Source organism: Grampus griseus (assembly GCF_964374135.1).
Source record: "Grampus griseus genome assembly, chromosome: 5".
In the NCBI taxonomy this organism is placed as follows: domain Eukaryota; kingdom Metazoa; phylum Chordata; class Mammalia; order Artiodactyla; family Delphinidae; genus Grampus; species Grampus griseus.
Window position 1 is genome coordinate 88,608,612 of NC_138998.1, and position 19,628 is coordinate 88,628,239.

Consider the following 19,628-nt stretch of genomic DNA (forward strand, 5'->3'; position numbering starts at 1 on the left):
TCCGCGGCATGTGGGATCTTCCCAGACCGGGGCACGAACCCGTGTCCCCTGCATCGACAGGTGGACTCTCAAACACTGCGCCACCAGGGAAGCCCTGCTGTATTATTTTTGGATAAATTTCCAGGTGTGAGAATTGAATGGGAAGAGAGGCAGATTAGCAATGAGGGGGAATATATGGAATGAAGTTTGGAAATAGGCTATGGTATTTGTTGTTGTTGTTTACTTTGGTAAAATACCAGTTTTCTTTTCCTACTCAGGCCAATGTCAACCAAAAGAGAAGCATTGCAAGTAAATGAACTCCCACATATAGTCATGGGGCATCATATATTGTCAATCTTTCATCCATCTTTTTTTTTTTTGCTGTACGCGGGCCTCTCACTGCTATGGCCTCTCCCGTTGCGGAGCACAGGCTCCAGACACACAGGCTCAGCGGCCATGGCTCATGGGTCCAGCCGCTCCGCGGCATGTGGGATCTTCCCGGACCGGGGCATGAACCCGTGTCCCCTGCATCGGTAGGCGGACTCTCAACCACTGTGCCACCAGGGAAGCCCTCATCCATCTATTTTTGAGTTACCATTCCAAAATAACCTTTCATCACCAAATTTGGAAGTAGTTTTTGGCTACTGGTTACCAAAACAAGAATGAGGTTTGACCTGGGTATGGAGGACTTGCCATATTACAGAATTCTGGGAAAAGTTTCATCAGCTGTATTTCTCTTACCTGTATCCCAGGGGACTCTACAAAATCAAATCAAATGAGTGAATCCTGTCTTGGAAGCATTTGGAAATGCCAAAACCCTGAGAAATGACAACTCCTCTCGCTTTGTAAGTAACATGATTGAGCAATATATCAGAGTCTTTAGTGTTTAGCAAATGGTAAAACTCATGCCTGAGCACACAGATCCAAAAAAATTTTTAGAACATCAAAGAAGGTTATTGATTAATGTTCATAATATTGTTAGATTCCTCAAGGAAGTCCGCCAGCTTCATCATTAAGACAATTAAAAATACATAGAAATATGTGCTTGAGAAGTTTCTGCGGTTTGGTCAATTTCAGGAAGAAAATATTTATCTTAATAGTGTCAAATTCCTTTATACTCCCAGTAGGGAAGCTCATTCAGCAAATTCTAATAATGTTTTATATTTTAGTACATTTTACAGATCTGTAAATACTTTCTCCTTCATAATTTCCTATACTCCTTGTAATAAGTCATTTTAGGAAGCACTTCCAAATTCACTTACTACAATTATTGTTTCTACTCTTGCCTATGGCCCCCCGCCCCTGCATATTTTTCACTGAGGATTTTTTGGAGGGGCACGGGGAGAAAGCACTTTTTAAAGTAGCTTTTGATAACTAGCAGTCCCATGATAGAAGAAGGATTTGGATTTCAAACTCAAGCTTCACTAATCCGTTTTATGCCAAGAATGAGTGGCAGGGAGCCACGATATAATTTACAAGGACATTTGCAGAAGGCTTCCTGTTTGACTCTAGGCGTAATTACATAACAGCCTCCTGCTGATTTGGCTGGTTTCCCTCCAAAGCCTTAGAGCTGCCCTGACTACACTTATATCTGCTTGCTATGTCCGGCTGCATAGTGGGTACTAATACTGGGCAATAAAACAACTGCTAGATTGGGGATTTGTTACAATGTGGAGGGAGTTTCCGCTTAAATATGAAAGAAAGAAAGCTGAAAAGAAAAAAAACTGAGAGTGCAAAAGGAAAGATGGAAGAGAGGGAGGGAAAAAAGGAAGATAAAGGAAAGGGAAGAGAGTAAAAGAAAAGGAAGAAAGAAAAGAACAGTAAGTAGAAAGAAACGTAAATAAGGAAAGAAAGCAACTGAAAAAGAACAAGAAAAAAGTTGGAAGGATAGAAGGGAATAAAGAAGTAGAAAAGCAAAGTAAACAAAATGGATGAATGGAAAGAAGGAAGGAAAGAAGGGAGAAGGAAAGAAGGTTCAGAAAATCAAGAAATGCAGGTTAAATTCTTTCAATTAATACTCTGTATGTATACTATGCACAAAGAATGTCACCTGCCATATCAGTAAAAAAGGATGTTGCAGCCATCAAGCCATCAGCCACTGTAGTCGCCCCCTACCCCACCACTGTGCACCCTGAGGGGATTCAGGTTGGAGAAAAGCAAAATATTGGCCCTAGATAGTTAAGGTGCATATCAAAGGGGCAATTTCAATGAGCCAGACTCTTGCATCTTCCCATACATCGAAAAGCACTAAACTCATTAACTTGAGATGTCTGATTTTCTTTAATTAGCAGTAATCTTTTGATGTTCTGACTACCTGGTTTCTGTTGCAAAAACTCCTATATATCCAGAGACCTCCCTTACCTCTGCGGAGCAGTCCCTCAGAGCTACCTGAGAGGCTGTCTTCTGGGCTTAAGTCCTCAGAATGTCCGCCGAATAAGCATAATTCTCAACTTTTAGGTTGTGCATTTTTTTCAGTTGACAATACACATATTTATATGTAAATGTACATATGCATAGAGGTACACATATGTGTATGTATATGTGTATATATATACATGTGTATGTTTGTGTGTGTGACTCCCAGTAGCCTGCATTTTTTTTTTTTTTTTTTTCAGTACGCAGGCCTCTCACTGTTGTGGCCTCTCCCGTTGCGGAGCACAGGCTCCAGACGCGCAGGCTCAGCGGCCATGGCTCACGGTCCCAGCCGCTCCGCGGCATGTGGGATCTTCCCGGACCAGGGCACGAACCCGTGTCCCCTGCATTGGCAGGCAGACTCTCAATCACTGAGCCACCAGGGAAGCCCTCCATTTTTTAACTTAATGGCTTAATCACCTTGTATTGGCCACTCTCCTTCTCTTGCCTGGCTGCAGTCCTGGTCTGATTCCTTCCTTGCATGGGTATACGTCTACCAGTCTGCCTTCCCCTCTGTACTAACATCCTCGTCCTGCGGGCTCTAACCCCCTGGACTGCCTCCTTGGCTGCGTCTTGATGCACCTGGGCTCTGTCACTTCTGGGCAGACTCTCTGCCCCACTAGATCCTATCTTATGGCTTTTCATTGACAGGCCTGCCTCAGTCTCCATTTTCTGCCCCCTTTTCTCTTACTTGCTACACTCCTGCACAACTGCCTTTTCTTTTGATTTCAAAACACACCAAATGTTCCTACATTAGAGCTGTTACATTAGCTGCTTACACCTAGAATCTAGAAGAGCCATGAACACACCTACTTTTCTAATGTGGTATCTCCAGTGCCTAGCAGGTTTTCTGGATCATAGCAGATGCTCAACGAATGTCTGTTTAATAAATGGAATAATACGCCAAGCAGATATTATTTTTCTCACTTTTAGATAAGAACACTGAGGCCCAGAGAGATTCTATAATGCACGCAAGAATGAACAGCCAAGGAGGAGGGGATAAATTAGGAGTTTGGGGTTAATATATACGCATAACTATATATAAAATAGATAATGAATGGGGACCTACTGTATAGCACAGGGGACTATACTCAGTGTCTTGTAGTGAGCTGTAATGGAAAAGAATCTGAAAAAGAATACACACACACACACACACACACACACACACACACACACACACATATGTATGTATAACTGAATCACTTTGCTGTATACCTGAACTAGTACATTTTAAATCAACTGCACTTCAATAAAAAAAATAATAAGAAGAAGAGAAACAGAAGACACAGCCAGCAATGAGCAGGTCTGAGGCTAGACTCCAGGACCACTGCTCGTCCTGATGACACTCCAGCTGCCTCTCGACATTAATTGGTGCCATCACAGACCCGTGTTGCATTTTTTTAACTTTGGGGCAAGTAGTCACTTTGGGAGTGATGTGTGTAATGAAGCCATTGCAACTGCTTGGAATGTTTCAATAGGAGACTGTGTTCTGTGTCCACCCAGGGCCAGTTCATCGGGATGCACTTTTGTGCCAGAGGCAAGCTGTCATCTGCAGACATCGACATCTGTAAGTAGCCATAGCACTGTCTAATTACTTTTCTTCTACACCTACGTTTGAATCTTTACTCATGTCTCATCATGCAGATTTGCTTGAAAAATCCCGGGTTGTTTTCCAGCAGCCTGGAGAGAGGAACTACCATATATTCTATCAAATTCTGTCTGGGAAAAAAGAACTTCATGGTAAGTGTATTATTCTGGAGCTGAAGTTCATTCTAAAACAAGAGACAATAGTCAGATTACTGGAACTGGAAAAGTGCTGTTTAATGTCTCCTAGCCTCTTTAGGACTCAGTTTGTTCATCCTAAAACTTAAGAAATTGAACCAGTTATAGAACCAGTGTTCTGTAATTTTACATGGGTAGAGAGTAAATGGTAACACTTTGTTTCAATTTGGTAGTATTTGGAGGTGGGTAGGATGCCCAGCAGAGGTAAATGAATGTGTGTGTATGCATGTCTGCACACATGCTTGTGCGTGTGTGGGTGTGGGTGTGGGTGTGTGTAAAAAGCACTAGAAAATTTTAAAGACTTAAATGATTAAAACCACTAATCATTTAAGTGGGTGCTATAGACAAGAGGCCAGAGGTGGGAGACATCACCATAGTGTTTAGTGGTTAATGGGAGTTTTGTAAAGAAAGGAGGACTTGGGTTGGGATATGGAGAATGGGAAGGGGATGTAACCAGAGTAATGTGTGGAGGGTATTTCTGGTAAGAGGAACAGTGTACACAATGTCAGGAAAAGGTAAGGCAAGATCAGGGAACAGAGAGACCAGATGAACTGGAGGAAAGGATTTTCATAGAGGAATAGTAGAGATTTTATTCTGATGGGGTCTGAACTCAGGAAGTTGGGAGGGTGTTGTGTGCATGTGTGTGTGTGAGTGTGTGTATGTGTATGTGTTCCTGTGTTTTGTGGGGCGGGATGGGGTAATAGGAGGTCGTGATTTGTTGAGGGCAGTGGCAGTTAGGCTGGTGTGATGGGCAGGATAGACTGGAGGCAGAAATACTGAGGGAAGTGATTGCAATAGTCCCAGGATGAGATGACAAGACAATTGTCTAAGGCACTGTCTGTGGGAATAGAGGGCAAGGGGATGGACTCATGGAAGAATAGAAAAGTCTAGGCAATGATAAAATGTAGAAATGAGGGAAAGTGTTGAGTCAAAAATACTCCCAGGTTTGGTAATTTGACTGGGATAAAAGAAGTGCCATGAACAGAAATGGAAAAGCAACTTGTAGGGTAAGAGAACGAATTTCCTGTATTCACTCAACAAATATTTATTGTGGGGCTGCTGTGTATACACTGCTTTTTAAGCATGGAGGATAGAGAAGTAAACAAGACCCACAGGTCCCTGCCCCCGTGAGCTTACATTCTAGTATGGAAGACGGTAACAAACAAGTAAACAAAGAAACATATAATTCCAGAGAATGGTAGGTCTATAGAGAAAAATAAAGTGGGTGAGGAGATGCAGTGAAATGGGGTTTGGATGATGTTATTTTATTTTATTTTTTTAACATCTTTATTGGAGTATAATTGCTTTACAATGGTGTGTTAGTTTCTGCTTTATAACAAAGTGAATCAGCTATACATATACATATGTTCCCATATCTCTTCCCTCTTGCGTCTCCCTCCCTCCCACCCCACTAGGTGGTCACAAAGCACCGAGCTGATCTCCCTGTGCTATGCGGCTGCTTCCGACTAGCTATCTATTTTACATTTGGTAGTATATATATGTTCATGCCACTCTCTCACTTCGTCTCAGCTTCCCCTTCCCCTTCTCCGTATCCTCAAGTCCATTCTCTATGTCTGAATCTTTATTCCTGTCCTGCCCCTAGGTTCTTTAGAACCATTTAAAATTTTTTTTTAGATTTCATATATATGTGTTAGCATACGGTATTTGTTTTTCTCTTTCTGACTTACTTCACTCTGTATAACAGACTCTAAGTCCACCCACCTCACTACAAATAACTCAATTTCATTTCTTTTTATGGCTGAGTAATATTCCATTGCATATATGTGCCACATCTTCTTTATCCATTCATCTGTCAATAGACACTTAGGTTGCTTCCATATCCTGGCTATTGTAAATAGAGATGCAGTGAACATTGTCGTACATGACTCTTTTTGAATTATGGATTTCTCAGAGTATATGCCCAGTAGTGGGATTGCTGGGTCATATGGTAGTTCTATTTTTAGTTTTATAAGGAACCTCCACACTGTTCTCCATAGTGGCTGTATCAATTTACATTCCCACCAACAGTGCAAGAGGATTCCCTTTTCTCCACACCCTCTCCAGCATTTACTGTTTGTAGATGTTTTGATGATGGCCATTCTGACTGGTGTGAGGTGATACCTCATTGTGGTTTTGATTTGCATTTCTCTAATGATTAGTGATGTTGACCATTCTTTCATATGTTTGCTGGCAATCTGTATGTCTTCTTTGGAGAAATATCTATTTAGGTCTTCTGCCCATTTTTATATTGGGTTGTTTGTTTTTTTGATATTGAGCTGCATGAGCTGCTTGTAAATTTTGGAGATTAATCCTTTGTCAGTTGCTTCATTTGCAAATATCTTCTCCCATTCTGAGGGTTGTCTTTTCGTCTTGTTTATGTTTCCTTTGCTATTTTATTTTATTTTATTTTTATTTTTTTGGCTGCACCACACAGCTTGTAGGATCTCGGTTCCCTGGCCAGGGATTGAACCCAGGCGACACGGCAGTGAAAGCCTGGAATCCTAACCACTAGGCCACCAGGGAACTCCCCAGGAGGTTATATTTTAGATAGAAGAGTCAGATAAGACCTCTCTAAGAAGGCAATGTTTTGGGAATCCCCTGGCTGTCCAGTGGTTAGGACTTGATGTTCCTACTGCAGGGGCCCGGGGTTTGATCCCTGGTCAGGGAACTAAGGAACTAAGATCCTGAAAGCTTCTTGGCGAGGGGGGTAGGGGGGAAGAAGAAGGCAAGGTTTTTCCAGATACCTAAATGAGTAAGGGACAAGTAGGCAAAGATTTCTAGGAAGAAATTTCCAGGAGGAAGTAACAGTGAGTGCAAAGGCCCTGACGCAGGAATGCATTTGGTTTATTCTTGGAATAGAACAATGGCCATCGTCAGGGGCAGAATGGAGGGGTGGAGGGGGTAATGTACGGGCAGATAGGCTGGGTCAGACCAAGCAGCACCTTGCAGGTTATGATGAGAGTTTACATCTCGAGTGCTATGGAAAGTCATTGGAAGGGGAGATTGACAAGCTGATTGGATTTCAAAGGTATTGCATCTGTCACTGAGGACAACAGTACTCCCACAGGAGTGACTGTGGGATGAGATTGGAGATCCAGGTGAGCAAATTGATGGGGAAGAATCCCCCACAGCCCATTATGCTTAGATGACGTATGGTATAAATCCAGCAGCGTTTTGACTACATGGTCTTCAACTCCAAACTCTTCTCTCCAAAAGGAGAAAGCTCTACAAACTGGACAGTTATTTTTGCCATGGGTGCAGTTGGTGATACGAAAGCAGCATGTACTCTCTTTCCCACCTTCTCTCTACATAACCCTGGAACAGGTTGTTTTTGTTTTCTTTTTTGTTTTGGTCTTCCTTTGACTAGCCCTGCCAAATCTAACATTCTTGACACTCATTTCTATGCTGTGCAGGGTATCTGACACATAGGGTCCAATGTGAGTGCCAGCAGCGACTGCAAGATATTTTGGAGCATCTCTGTTTACTCAGAACCATCTGAAGACTCTGGGCTGCTATGGAAAATTCATGCTTATCATGAATTCATGTACTTTGTTCCGTCTGTGGGCTGCTGAAATTGATTAGTGTATAAAGGCTGACATCTGGTGGTGAAAATTGGGTATTGTCAGTTCATTTGTTTATGACACCAATTGTCATTCTTGGGGTATTTAAAAATTTTAAACTCTATTCATGGCTGCCAAAGAAGAGCTTTAGAGTGTCCTGAGGAGTGACACAAGAGGGCACAGCTAAGCAGTATGAGGACTGTGTCCAAATTTCCCAAAATAGGAGTATTTGTGCATGACAAACGAATCGGGTGTGAAAAATGACAGCAGAGGCTGGCCACCCACTCAAGGAGCCAAGGAAATGGAGTGATGTGTCACCCCAGAGCCAGTCCTCATTTAGCCTCTACCTGGCCTGGAAGATCTCATCTCCCCTTTCCTTTCAGTTAAGGCTGAGTCTTGTTCCAGGTACAGCTAGAACCCACTTCCCCAGTCCCTTCAGATAAGGCTCCTTGAAATCCTTTAGTTCTCAACATCATCTGTATATCTTGGTCTGGCATATATCTTCCTTTTTCTCTTCTTTTATTTGATTTTTTTCTTTATGTTTATTTATCGTGCTCACTCTTGCTATTCAAGTGATGTGTAAACTTCAGGAGAGGAGGTCAGGAAACAAGTCCTTGACTCTTAGAATCCTTGACACTTTGCCTAATGCCCTGAGAACTCACTCCATAAAGTGACAGTAATACACAGTGGTGGTTGCCAAGAGGTGGGCCTGAGAATGTCTACTGGTGCCCTGAATGCCTCTGGGGAAGGAAGTGGTCAGCATCTGGACCTCCTATTCTGGAGCATATTCAGTTTATCCTCTTTACCCATTAGGTCTCTCTTGAATTAGTCTCATATCTTTACTCACTTTCTCCCCACTGGTTATTAAGCGGCATAAGATGTGTGCATGGTTGTGCAGACTGTGTGCTTCCCAACTCGAGAGAATGCAATTCAAACCATAGACTATGTGAATGATTCTCTCTGGAGTTGGGCAGTGCACAACCTCTTCAGCTGTACACGGCACCACTGAGGAACAGGTAATGACGGGTAATGTGGCATAGAGGCACTAGCTACAGAACTTCATTTGTGAGATCCTAAACTGTTTATTTTTGGCTCAGTGTCAGCTTCACTCCTTTTCATAGTGAGCACAGTCCTGGAGAACATTCAGCCATTCAGAAAGTAAAATTTAAGTCAGGATGACATGAAATAAAGCCTTTTTTTTTTTTAACATCTTTATTGGAGTATAATTGCTTTACAACTGTGTGTTAGTTTCTGCTTTATAACAAAGTGAATCAGCCATACATATACATACGTTCCCATATCTCTTTCCTCCCGCGTCTCCCTCCCTCCCACCCTCCCCAACCCACCCCTCCAGGCTGTCACAAAGCACTGAGCTGATCTCCCTGTGCTATGCAGCTATTTCCCACTAGCTACCTACCCCACGCCTGGTTGTGTATATATGTCCATGCCTCTCCCTCGCTCTGTCACAGCTCACCCTTCCCCCTCCCCATATCCCTAAGTCCATTCTCTAGTAGGTCTGTGTCTGAAACAAAGCCTTGAATGATAAAACACTCACCCTTAATGGGTTCTCTGCATCTCCTACTGGAGAGTGGGCCCTAGAAATGAACCTATATAACGGTTGACACCTGCACTTTTTGGAATTGTGAAGCAGTTGACTTTTACCTTTAGCATCCCCTCACCCCTTCTCTTTCTGCCCTACCCGCATCCTTCATGACACACTCCCTGTCCCCGCCTGCCTCCTCCCATCCTCCAGGTGCCCCAGCCTGGTCAACAATCTTCCGTGTGGGCCCTTACTGGCCTAGACAGTCTCTCTGACTCTAATAGTGTCTCATAAAAATGCATTTAGTTCTTTTTCTTATTCTCTTAAGGCCATTTCCCGCGGTAGAAAGAAATTAACTAAATAAAGGAATCCCCGTTTACATGATACTCCTCTGAGATAACCTCAAGCCTCAAACCAATTAAAATTTACTGTTCCTTGAAAATAAGTTTTGATAAGACCCAGGGCAGGGGAGATGTTTGATCTAAAGGCCTTTCAGAGTTCCTCAAACAGTCATGCTTCTGGCCTCAGCATTCTCTGAAGCCCCCACTTCATGCTGAGGGCAGCTGCTCCAGTGAATGGTTACCATTGCGGCAGCCATGTTTCTGGTTGTAAGGGGATGGCAGGAAAGTCTATCGCGTGTGCTGAGGGACGTCCAGAAATGAGGCATCTGGAAGCGGGGAGGGGCTGAGGGAGAAATGCATATATAGCACTTGGGCTCACCATTCTGTCTTATTACCAGCCCCCTCCTGAATCTTGGCTCTTTCCCTCCACCTGGTCCTCTAGTCCTTGGGCATGTGGCGTTCTTGCCCCCTGCTCTGTCTCCCTCTGTGTTTGTCCGATGTTGAGCTTGCACAGAAGTAAGACCCTGCTTCTGTCTATGACAAAGGAGGAAATGGAATCCCGTCATGTTTACTCATACAGGTTTCAGTTGTGGGTGGCGTAGTCTAACAGAAACACTAGAGATTGTGTTCTAAGTTCGTTTTATCATTAATTTGACCCTGGGCAAGTAGTGAGCCTTTCTAGCCTTCCATTTTCCTATATTTAACATGCAGAAAATAATGTCCGTTTTATCATTAATTTGGCCCTGGGCAAGTAGTGAGCCTTTCTAGCCTTCCATTTTCCTATATTTAACATGCAGAAAATAATGTCAGATATAGCACATTTGATCATCATGACCAGGATGAAAATGATCAAAAATGACATAATAAGCATGAGAGTAAAATGAAAATTCTATGAAAGGTTGGTCTAGAATGATCTAACAGGTAATTCATGGCAAAGCAATCTTGGAAAGTAAATTTTTTTTTTAACGAGTCAGCCACTGAAACATACCCCACCCCCTAAAGACACACGGCAGTGTTTCCTGTTTAGGTGTGTGGTTCCTCCAGCCTCCTCGAGGGAAAGGACTATTTTAGTTTTGTATCCTTACATCCTCCCATAGCATATACCTATGGTAGAGAAAAAAGATTAAACAAATGCTTTGATTTGAAAGAAATGGAGATGATGTCTGTATCTGAGCTGTGAAGGAGGTGAAGGGACAGGACATTGTCACACCCAGATATCTGGCCTGGGTGTGGTGGTGACATTCACTGGCATAAGGAACCACAGAAGAGGAATACCTTCAGGGAAGATAAGGAAAACATCATCCATCTGGTTGTGTTAATGTTGGGTTTAAGCTACCTATGGCCATCCACAATGAAATGTCCAATGGGAAGTTGGAGACTAGGTCTGGAGCTCAGAAAATAAATGTAGATTTGAGAGTCATCAGTAAAGTCATGAATGAACCTTGCAAAAGAATATGTAGAGAGATTATTGACAGTATACAGTCGGGACAGTATTTGATACCCCTGCTGACTCCCTCTTCCTTGAAAATCTCCCCACCTTGGCTTCTAGTAGACCACCCTCCCTTGTTTCTCTCCTAAATCTCTGGGCATAGCTTTGCAGGTTTCTCTCTTTCATCCAGTCCATGACTTCAGAGTACCCTGGGGCTCAGTCCTTGGCTCTATCTTGTGGTGATAGATCATCTAGGCTGACCGCTTTAAAGATCATTTCTATCTGATGACTTGCAAAGTTGGATCATGAGTCCGGACTTTTCTTTAGTATTTCAGACTGATAGCTAACTGACTCTTTTATGTCTCCACTTGGATATTGAATAGGCATCTCAAACTTCATATCCCTACAGCCTAGTTCCTAAACTCCACCCCGCAAGACCTGCTCCTACCACAGTGTTTCCCAGGTAGGCTGAAGTCATCTCCATCCTTCCACCTGCCTGGGCACAAACCCTTGGAGTTATCCTTGATCAGCCTTCCTCCCACATTATTCTCATTTGTTCCATCAGCAAATCCTATTGACTCTACTTTCAAAACCCAAGCTCTGGCTACTTCTCACCATGTCTGTTGTTATTCTCCCAGTCAAGTATCACCATCTCCCTCCTGAATTAACCCTTTCCTGGTATCCCTGCTCCCACCCTGTCCCTCTGTCTTTAACCAGCAGCCATAGTAAATTAAAAAAAAAAATCAGATCATGTCACTCCTCTGCTCAAAAACCTGTAATGGCTTCATATCTCACATAGAGCAGAAATGCCCAAATCCTCAACATAGCCTGTGAGGCACTCTTGATGCCTCTCTGACCTCATGATCTACCCCTTCTTTGACCAACTATAGCAACTCAAAATCCCAGGCAACCTTCCACCCCAGGGCCTTTGCATTGGCTTTTTTCTTTCTGGAACATTCTTTCCCTACTTATCCATGATTCTCTCCCATAACTCAAACTTGACTTGTGGAGGCCTTCCCTGATCACCCTATTAAAAACTGCAACTCTGCATCTCCAACACATTTTACTCCCTTTCCCTGCTTTTATTTATCTCCATAGCAATTACTATCTTACATGTCATATATTTTACTCATTATTATTATTTTTTTACTTCTGTCTCCTCCTGTTGGAATATAAGCTTTATGAGGGCAGGAATGGGATTTTTTTTCACTGATGTATCCCTAAAACTTACAATAATGCCTGGCATATTATTGGATCGCAAACAAATATTTGTTAATATGAAGTGAAGCATAAGGAAGAATATAAGGAGATTCCTGAGAAGTAGTAACATTTCAGGGACATTTGAATCACCATTGAAGTAAATACTTAAAAAAATTATTATGAATTATATTTCTATTTAAGTTATATATTGTCCTTGCATTCAGCCTGATTTCTTTTGGGCTAGCCCAATTACTTTTATCAAATAGCTTTATCAAAGTATTATTGACCTAAGTGTAAGTATTGACATGTGTATCTATGAAGTGAAACCATCACCACAATCAAAATAATGTAGGTATCCATTCAAAAGTTTTCTCGTTATCTCTTGTAATCCCTCCCTCCTGCCCATCCTCACACCCTCAAGCCCTCCTCTTCTAACCCAGTCTCTAGACAACCACTAATATGTTTTCTGTCACTAATATGGTCTCTGCAATCTATAGATTAGATTGCATTTCTAGAATTTTGTAAGATGGAATCACGCAGTATATACTCTTCTTTTTCTGGCTTATTTCACTCAGCATAATTATTTTGAGATCCTTCCATGTTGTAGCACATATTCATAGTTCATTCGTTTGTTTGCTAAGTAATAATAATCCATTGTGTGGCTAGACAATGTTCTGTTAATTACTGATGGACATCTGGGTTGTTTCCAAATAGAGCTGCAATGAACATTCACGTAGCCCAATTTCTTTGTTTCTGAGATTTGGGGTTCAGGATAATAGAGCCTCACTTCATTGAGTGCTAAACAAAACTCAGATTGGCTCAAAAAACTTCACTGGGAGCGAGTGTCAGGCTTTAAGAGGTTAATGTGATTTGGCCACGTCGGTGGCAGATGTGCTGCTGACAGCTTGCCTTGGCTTCAGCTTGCATTATGCTTCCTGACTAAGTGAATCATGTGAGGAGTCTTAGACATATCAGAGGTGCAGCACTGAACACAGTAGCTGATTTACGGATCCCTTGAAAGACAGACTCAGCCTCCTAATAGGGAGGACGTGATGTGACAGGATGACACTGCTAATGTTCCCTGGGTGCTGACCCCAGGGTCGGCCTGCTTCTTAGCTTTTGAAGCTCAGGCCTGTTATAATTTACAAACCACTTTTTGTCCTCTGACCCTCAACCATGTATCTAGGCCAAATTCCTGTTTTCAAAGTTTTGCCAACATGCAGTATCTGTTTTTTTTGCACATCAATTCAAGCTGCTGCAATTGAATCTGCTTTCAGATTTGGCCTGCCTAGTCTTCTCTTGGGAGGCATTAACACATGACTGACAAGTTAATAGAGGGCAGAAATTGATTGCAGAGGTTTGGGTGTAGACTATGGATTTTATTTTGGCTTGTTTACAAGTATGCTGTAAGCCGTAAGAGTAAACTGTGAATATTGGTCACTTATTTTCTAAAGCCTTGTGGATTTCTTTAAGCTGTTTAACTGATGGTTTTCCCACTGCAGATATGCTCCTTGTGTCTGAAAATCCCTCTGACTTTCACTTTTGCTCTCATGGAGCAGTTGCTCTGGAGAGCTCAGATGATGCTGAAGAATTGCTGGCCACAGATGTAAGGCTTGTTAGTTATCAAAGTATGGTAATGACAATGAGAAATGAAAGAAAGCATCATAGATCTCCTCTCTTCCAAAGGGTCCTGGAGAAGTGACCTTCCTTCCCCTGGGGGTGGAGAGTGGAAGGAGCCCCTCCAGGACGGTTTCTGTCCAAAGTTTTATACTTATTTATTTTGTCAATATAGTGACTTCGGTACATATGGAAAAGTAGGAAGATGCTTCAACTCAGTGACAACCATTGTTTTTAGTCTTTATTTTTTTCTATTTGGGATTGTTGTTACATAGTTGTTTTGGTGGTTTTTTTAAAATCAAAGATTATAATCATACTGCATATGCTATGTGATATATACTTTGCTTTTTTGATTATTCTTAAGCATTGTTAATGTTATTACAAACTTCATAAACACTTAAATGGATACTTAATATTTTATCAGACATTAATCCTATAGTTTATTTAATCATTCTCCTACTGTTAGACTCAAGATTGTGTTTTTTTTTTTTTTCCTACTGTGGTGAATGTCTTTGTAGGTGAGTGCTTTTTCTATATATCAGAGTCACCGTATGCTAGATTCCTAAAAGTGAAATTACTAGGTAGGATTATGAATTTTTTATAGTCTCTTGATACATATTCTAAATTAAACACTAGAAAGATTGTACCGATTTCTATCCTCCTGGAGTGTGTGAGAACACACTTCTTACCATGTGCAGTGGCTTCCTAGGATGCTGTTCTTTGGTGACATGGTTTTTCTTTTCTTAAATACTTCCTTTTGCCAGTCTTTAAAATGTATCTGGAATAAAGCTGGGAGAACATATGGGATCCCAGAAATAAGCAACCTATCAGATATGGTGCTACTTTCTTCCATAACCATGAAAGGCAAAATAATTTAGCTCATATAGCCAGTTAATGATAGATTATTGGAAAGGAGAGGAGGGGGTCAGGGCAGCCGCGGAAAGTTCTAAAACTACTGGAAATTAAACAAGTCAAGTCATAAGCCTTCCTAATTCTCTTTTAAAGGGATAAGCAGACTGTGGGTGACCAAGCACCAACAGGGCCAATTTGCATTGCTTTGAGCAGAGCTGTCACACTTCACTTCAGGGCTGTGGTGATCTGTCTCCTGGCAGCCCACAGCCCACTGAGTGGAGGGAGGTGTGACACACAGCGGGGGTGAGGTGCTTACTGCAGCCATTAGGCAACTGAAGACTTGGCCATCTGCTTCTCTTTTTACAGCAAGCCATGGACATTTTGGGCTTTCTTCCTGATGAGAAGTACGGATCCTACAAACTCACTGGAGCCATCCTGCACTTCAGAAACATGAAATTTAAACAGAAGCCCAGAGAAGAGCAAGTGGAAGCAGATGGCACAGAAAGTAAGGATTACTTTAAAGACATGGCATGTATGCCCTTCAAATCCCTGACCCCAGGTCTGCTCCCCTTTTCCTTGCAGTTAAACTCACCTCTTAGTTTTTGGAAAATGTTGAAATTAATCAGCAATCTCCCTCAATTGCTGTGCCACCAAATTATTCTCTCAGCCAACATTCTGAATTAGAATCCTTGTATCTCAGGATAAGACACATTCCTTAATTAATTATTGATGATGCCAGTAAATTTGCTAAACTTGGGTGACATAGGATTGACTAAGACGTAGCCTGCCTTCAGCATATAGACTATTGAGAAAAACAGAAAAAGGAACAAATTACCATGAGATGTATGAAGTGACATAATGAAGGTGTGAACAAAGATCTGTAGAATTCCAAAGCAGGAGTTATCCACTGGGTTGAAAACAAAATGGCTTCTTTTCCCTTTGTTTTTTATTCATATTCTAAAAATCTATAGTCATGCCTGCTTACCAAAAAGATCTATAATGAGTTATCTGTCTAGAATGATCATCAAAATAGAAAATCACAATTATGAAAAGAAGGAATCATAGTCATAATTATTTCATTTAATATTAAAATTCCTGGCAATTGCAACAAAAAGGAAAAAACATTCATTCAAATCTTTCAACAAATAATTTTAAAAATTTTATATTTTTCATTGTGGTAAAATATACACAACATAAAATTTTACCCATTTTAACTGTACATATTAGTGGCATTAAGTACTTTCACATTGTTGTGCAACCATCACCATTATTCATCTCCAGAACTTTCTCATCATCCCAAACTGAAACTTTATACCCATAAAACAATAATTTCCTATTACCACCTACCCCTAACCCCTGGAAAATTTTAGTCTACTTTCTATCTCTGAATTTGACTACTCTGGGTACCTCATATAAGTGCATTCATACAATATATATTGTCCTTTTGTGTCTGGTCTATTTCACTTAGCATGATGTCTTCAAGACATGTTGTGTTAAGTGTCAGAATTTCATTCCTTTCTAAGGCTGCATAACATTCCATCGTATGTATATTCTACTTTTTGTTTATCCATTCATCTCTTTATAAACACTTGAGTTACTTCCACTTTTCACTAGTGTGAATAATGCTGCTGTGAACATTAGTGTTCAAATACCTGTTTGAGTCTGTGCTTTCACTTCTTTTGTGTATATACATAGAAGTGGAATTGCTGGATTAAATGGAAATTCTATGTTTAATTTTTTAAGGAACCACCATATTTTCCATGGTGGCTGTACCATTTTCCATTCTCACCAGCAATGCACAAGGGTTCAAATTTTTCTACATCCTCACCAACACTTGTTGTTTTCCGTGTTTTTTTTTTTTGTTTTTTTTTTGATAAGAGCCATCTTAATGGGTATAAGGTGGTGGTGTCTCATTGTGGTTTTTTTTTTTAAATAGATCTTTATAGGAATATAATTGCTTCACAATACTGTGTTAGTTTCTGTTGTACACCAAGGTGAATCAGACATATGCATACATATGTCCCCATATCCCCTCCCTCTTGAGCCTCCCTCCCATCATCTCTATCCCACCCCTTTAGGTCATCGTAAAGCACCAAGCTGATCTCCCTGTGCTATGCTGCTGCTTCCCACTAACTAACTATTTTACATTCAGTAGTGTATATATGTCAATGCTACTCTCAGTTCACCCCAGATTCCCCCTCCTACCTGTGTCCTCAAGGCCATTCTCTATGTCTACATCTTTATTCCTGCCCTGCAACTAGGTTCATCAGTACTTTTTTTTTAAGAGTCCATATATATGTGTTAGCATACGGTATTTGTTTTTCTCTTTCTGACTTACTTCACTCTGTATGACAGACTCTAGGTCCATCCACCTCATTACAAATAACTCAATTTCGTTTCCTTTTTATGGCTGAGTAATATTCCATTGTATATATGTGCCACATCTTCTTTAGCCATTCATCTGTTGATGGACATTTAGGTTGCTTCCATGTCCTGGCTATTGTAAATAGTGCTGCAATGAACATTGTGGTGCATGTCTCTTTTTGAATTATGGTTTTCTCAGGTATATGTCCAGTAGTGGTATTGCTTGGTCATATGGTAGTTATTTTTAGTTTCTTAAAGAACCTCCACACTGTTCTCCATAGTGGCTGTATCAATTTACATTCCGACCAACAGTGCAGGAGGGTTCCCTTTCCAGCATTTATTGTTTCTAGATTTTTTGATAATGGCCGTTCTGACTGGTATGAGGTGATATCTCATTGTTTTGATTTTTGATTTGTATTTCTCTAATAATTAGTGATGTTGAGCATCTTTTCATGTGCCTCTTGGCTATTTGTATGTCTTCCTTAGTGAAATGTCTATTTAGGTCTTCCACCCATTTTTTAATTGGATTATTTGGGGGTTTTTTGATATTGAGCTCCATGAGCTGTTTGTATATTTTTGAGATTAATCCTTTGCCTGTTGTTTCATTTGCAAATATTTTCTCCTGTTCTGAGGGTTGTCTTTTTGTCTTGTTTATGGTTTCCTTTGATGTGCAAAAGCTTTTAAGTTTAATTAACTCCCATTTGTTTATTTTTGCTTTTATTTCCGTTACTCTAGGAGGTGGGTCAAAAACGATCTTGCTGTAGTTTATATCAAAGAGTGTTTTCCCTATATTTTCCTTTAAGAGTTTTATAGTGCCTGGTCTTACATCTAGGTCTTTAATTCATTTGGAGTTTATTTTTGTGTGTGGTGTTATGTAGTGTTCTAATTTCATTCTTTTACATGTAGCTGTCCAGTTTTCCCAGCACCACTCATTGAAGAGACTGTCTTTTCTCCATTGTATGTTCTTGCCTCCTTTGTTGTAAATTAGGTGATCATATGTGTTTTGGTTTATCTCTGGACTTTCTATCCTGTACCATTGATCTATATTTCTGTTTTTGTGCCAGTACCATACTGTCTTGATTACTGTAGCTTTGTGGTATAGTTTGAAGTCAGGGAGCCTGATTCTTCCAACTACGTTTTTCTTCCTCAAGATTGCTTTGGTTATTCGGGGCCTTTTGTGTTTCCATACAAATTGTAAAATTTTTTGTTCTAATTCTGTGAAGAATGCCATTGGTAGTTTGATAAGGATTGCATTGAATCTGTAGATTGCTTTGGGTAGTACAGTCATTTTCACAATGTTGATTCTTCCAATCCAAGAACATGGCATATTTCTCCATCTGTTTATGTCATCTTTGATTTCTTTTATCAGTGTTTTATAGTTTTCTGAGTACTAGTCTTTTACTTCTTTAGGCAGGTTTATTCCTAGGTATTTTATTCTTTTTACTGTGATGGTAAATGGGATTATTTCCTTAATTTCTCTTCCTGATTTTTCATTGTTGATGTATAGGAATGCCAGAGATTTCTGTGCATTAATTTGTATCCTGCAACCTTACCAAATTCACTGATTAGTTTTAGTAGGTTTCTGGTGGCATCTTCAGGATTTTCTATGTATAATATTATGTTATCTGCAAAAAGTGACAGTTTTACTTCTTTTCCAATTTGTATTCTTTTTATTTCTTTTTCTTCTCTGAATGCCGTGTCTAGGACTTCTAAAACTATGTTGAATAAGAGTGGCGAGAGTAGACATCCTTGTCTTGTTCCTGATCTTAGTGGAAATGCTTTCAGTTTTTCACCATTGAGTATGATGCTTGCTGTGGGTTTGATGTATATGGCCTTTATTATGTTGAGGTAGGTTCCCTCTATGCCGACTTTCTGGAGAGTTTTTATCATAAATGGGTGTTGAATTTTGTCAAAAGCTTTTTCTCCATCTGTTGAGATGATCATATGGTTTTTATTCCTTAATTTGTTAATGTGGTATATCACATTGATTGATTTGCGTATATTGAAGAATCCTTGTATCCCTGGGATAAATCCCACTTGATCATGGTGTATGATGCTTTTAATGTGTTGTTGGATTCTGTTTGCTAGTACTCTGTTCAGGATTTTTGCATCTATGTTCATCAGTGATATTGGTCTATAATTTTCTTATTTTGTGATATCTTTTTCTGGTTTTGGTATCAGGGTGATGGTGGCTTCATAGAATGAATTTGGGAGTGTTTCTCCTTCTACAACTTTTTGGAAGAATTTGAGAAGGATGGGTGTTAGCTGTTCTCTAAATGTTTGATAGAATTCGCCTGTGAAGTGAATTCTATCTATCTGGTCCTGGACTTTTGTTTGTTGAAAGAGTTTTAATTATGGTTTCCATTTCATTACTTGTGATATTTCTGTTTATATTTTCTAATTCTTCCTGGTTCAGTCTTGGAAAATTGTACCTTTCAAAGAATTTGTCCATTTCTTCATGGTTGTCCATTTTATTGGCATATAGTTGTTTGTAGTAGTCTCTTATAATCCTTTGTATTTCTGCAGTGTCAGTTGTGATTTCTCCTTTTTCA

At 40.4% G+C, this 19,628-nt stretch overlaps 1 protein-coding gene across 1 annotated transcript in view; it reads left to right on the forward strand.

Annotated features, from left to right (window-relative positions):
* The window catches only part of MYH15 (myosin heavy chain 15), a gene marked incomplete at both ends in the record, with an annotated part of 167,516 nt that overhangs the window by 11,902 nt on the left and 135,986 nt on the right, over positions 1-19,628 (forward strand). The window contains 6 exon segments of the mRNA XM_082655327.1: positions 732-755; positions 759-824; positions 3,895-3,958; positions 4,036-4,131; positions 13,746-13,849; positions 15,079-15,217. Of these exon segments, the coding sequence (XP_082511453.1) occupies positions 732-755; positions 759-824; positions 3,895-3,958; positions 4,036-4,131; positions 13,746-13,849; positions 15,079-15,217 (493 nt within the window).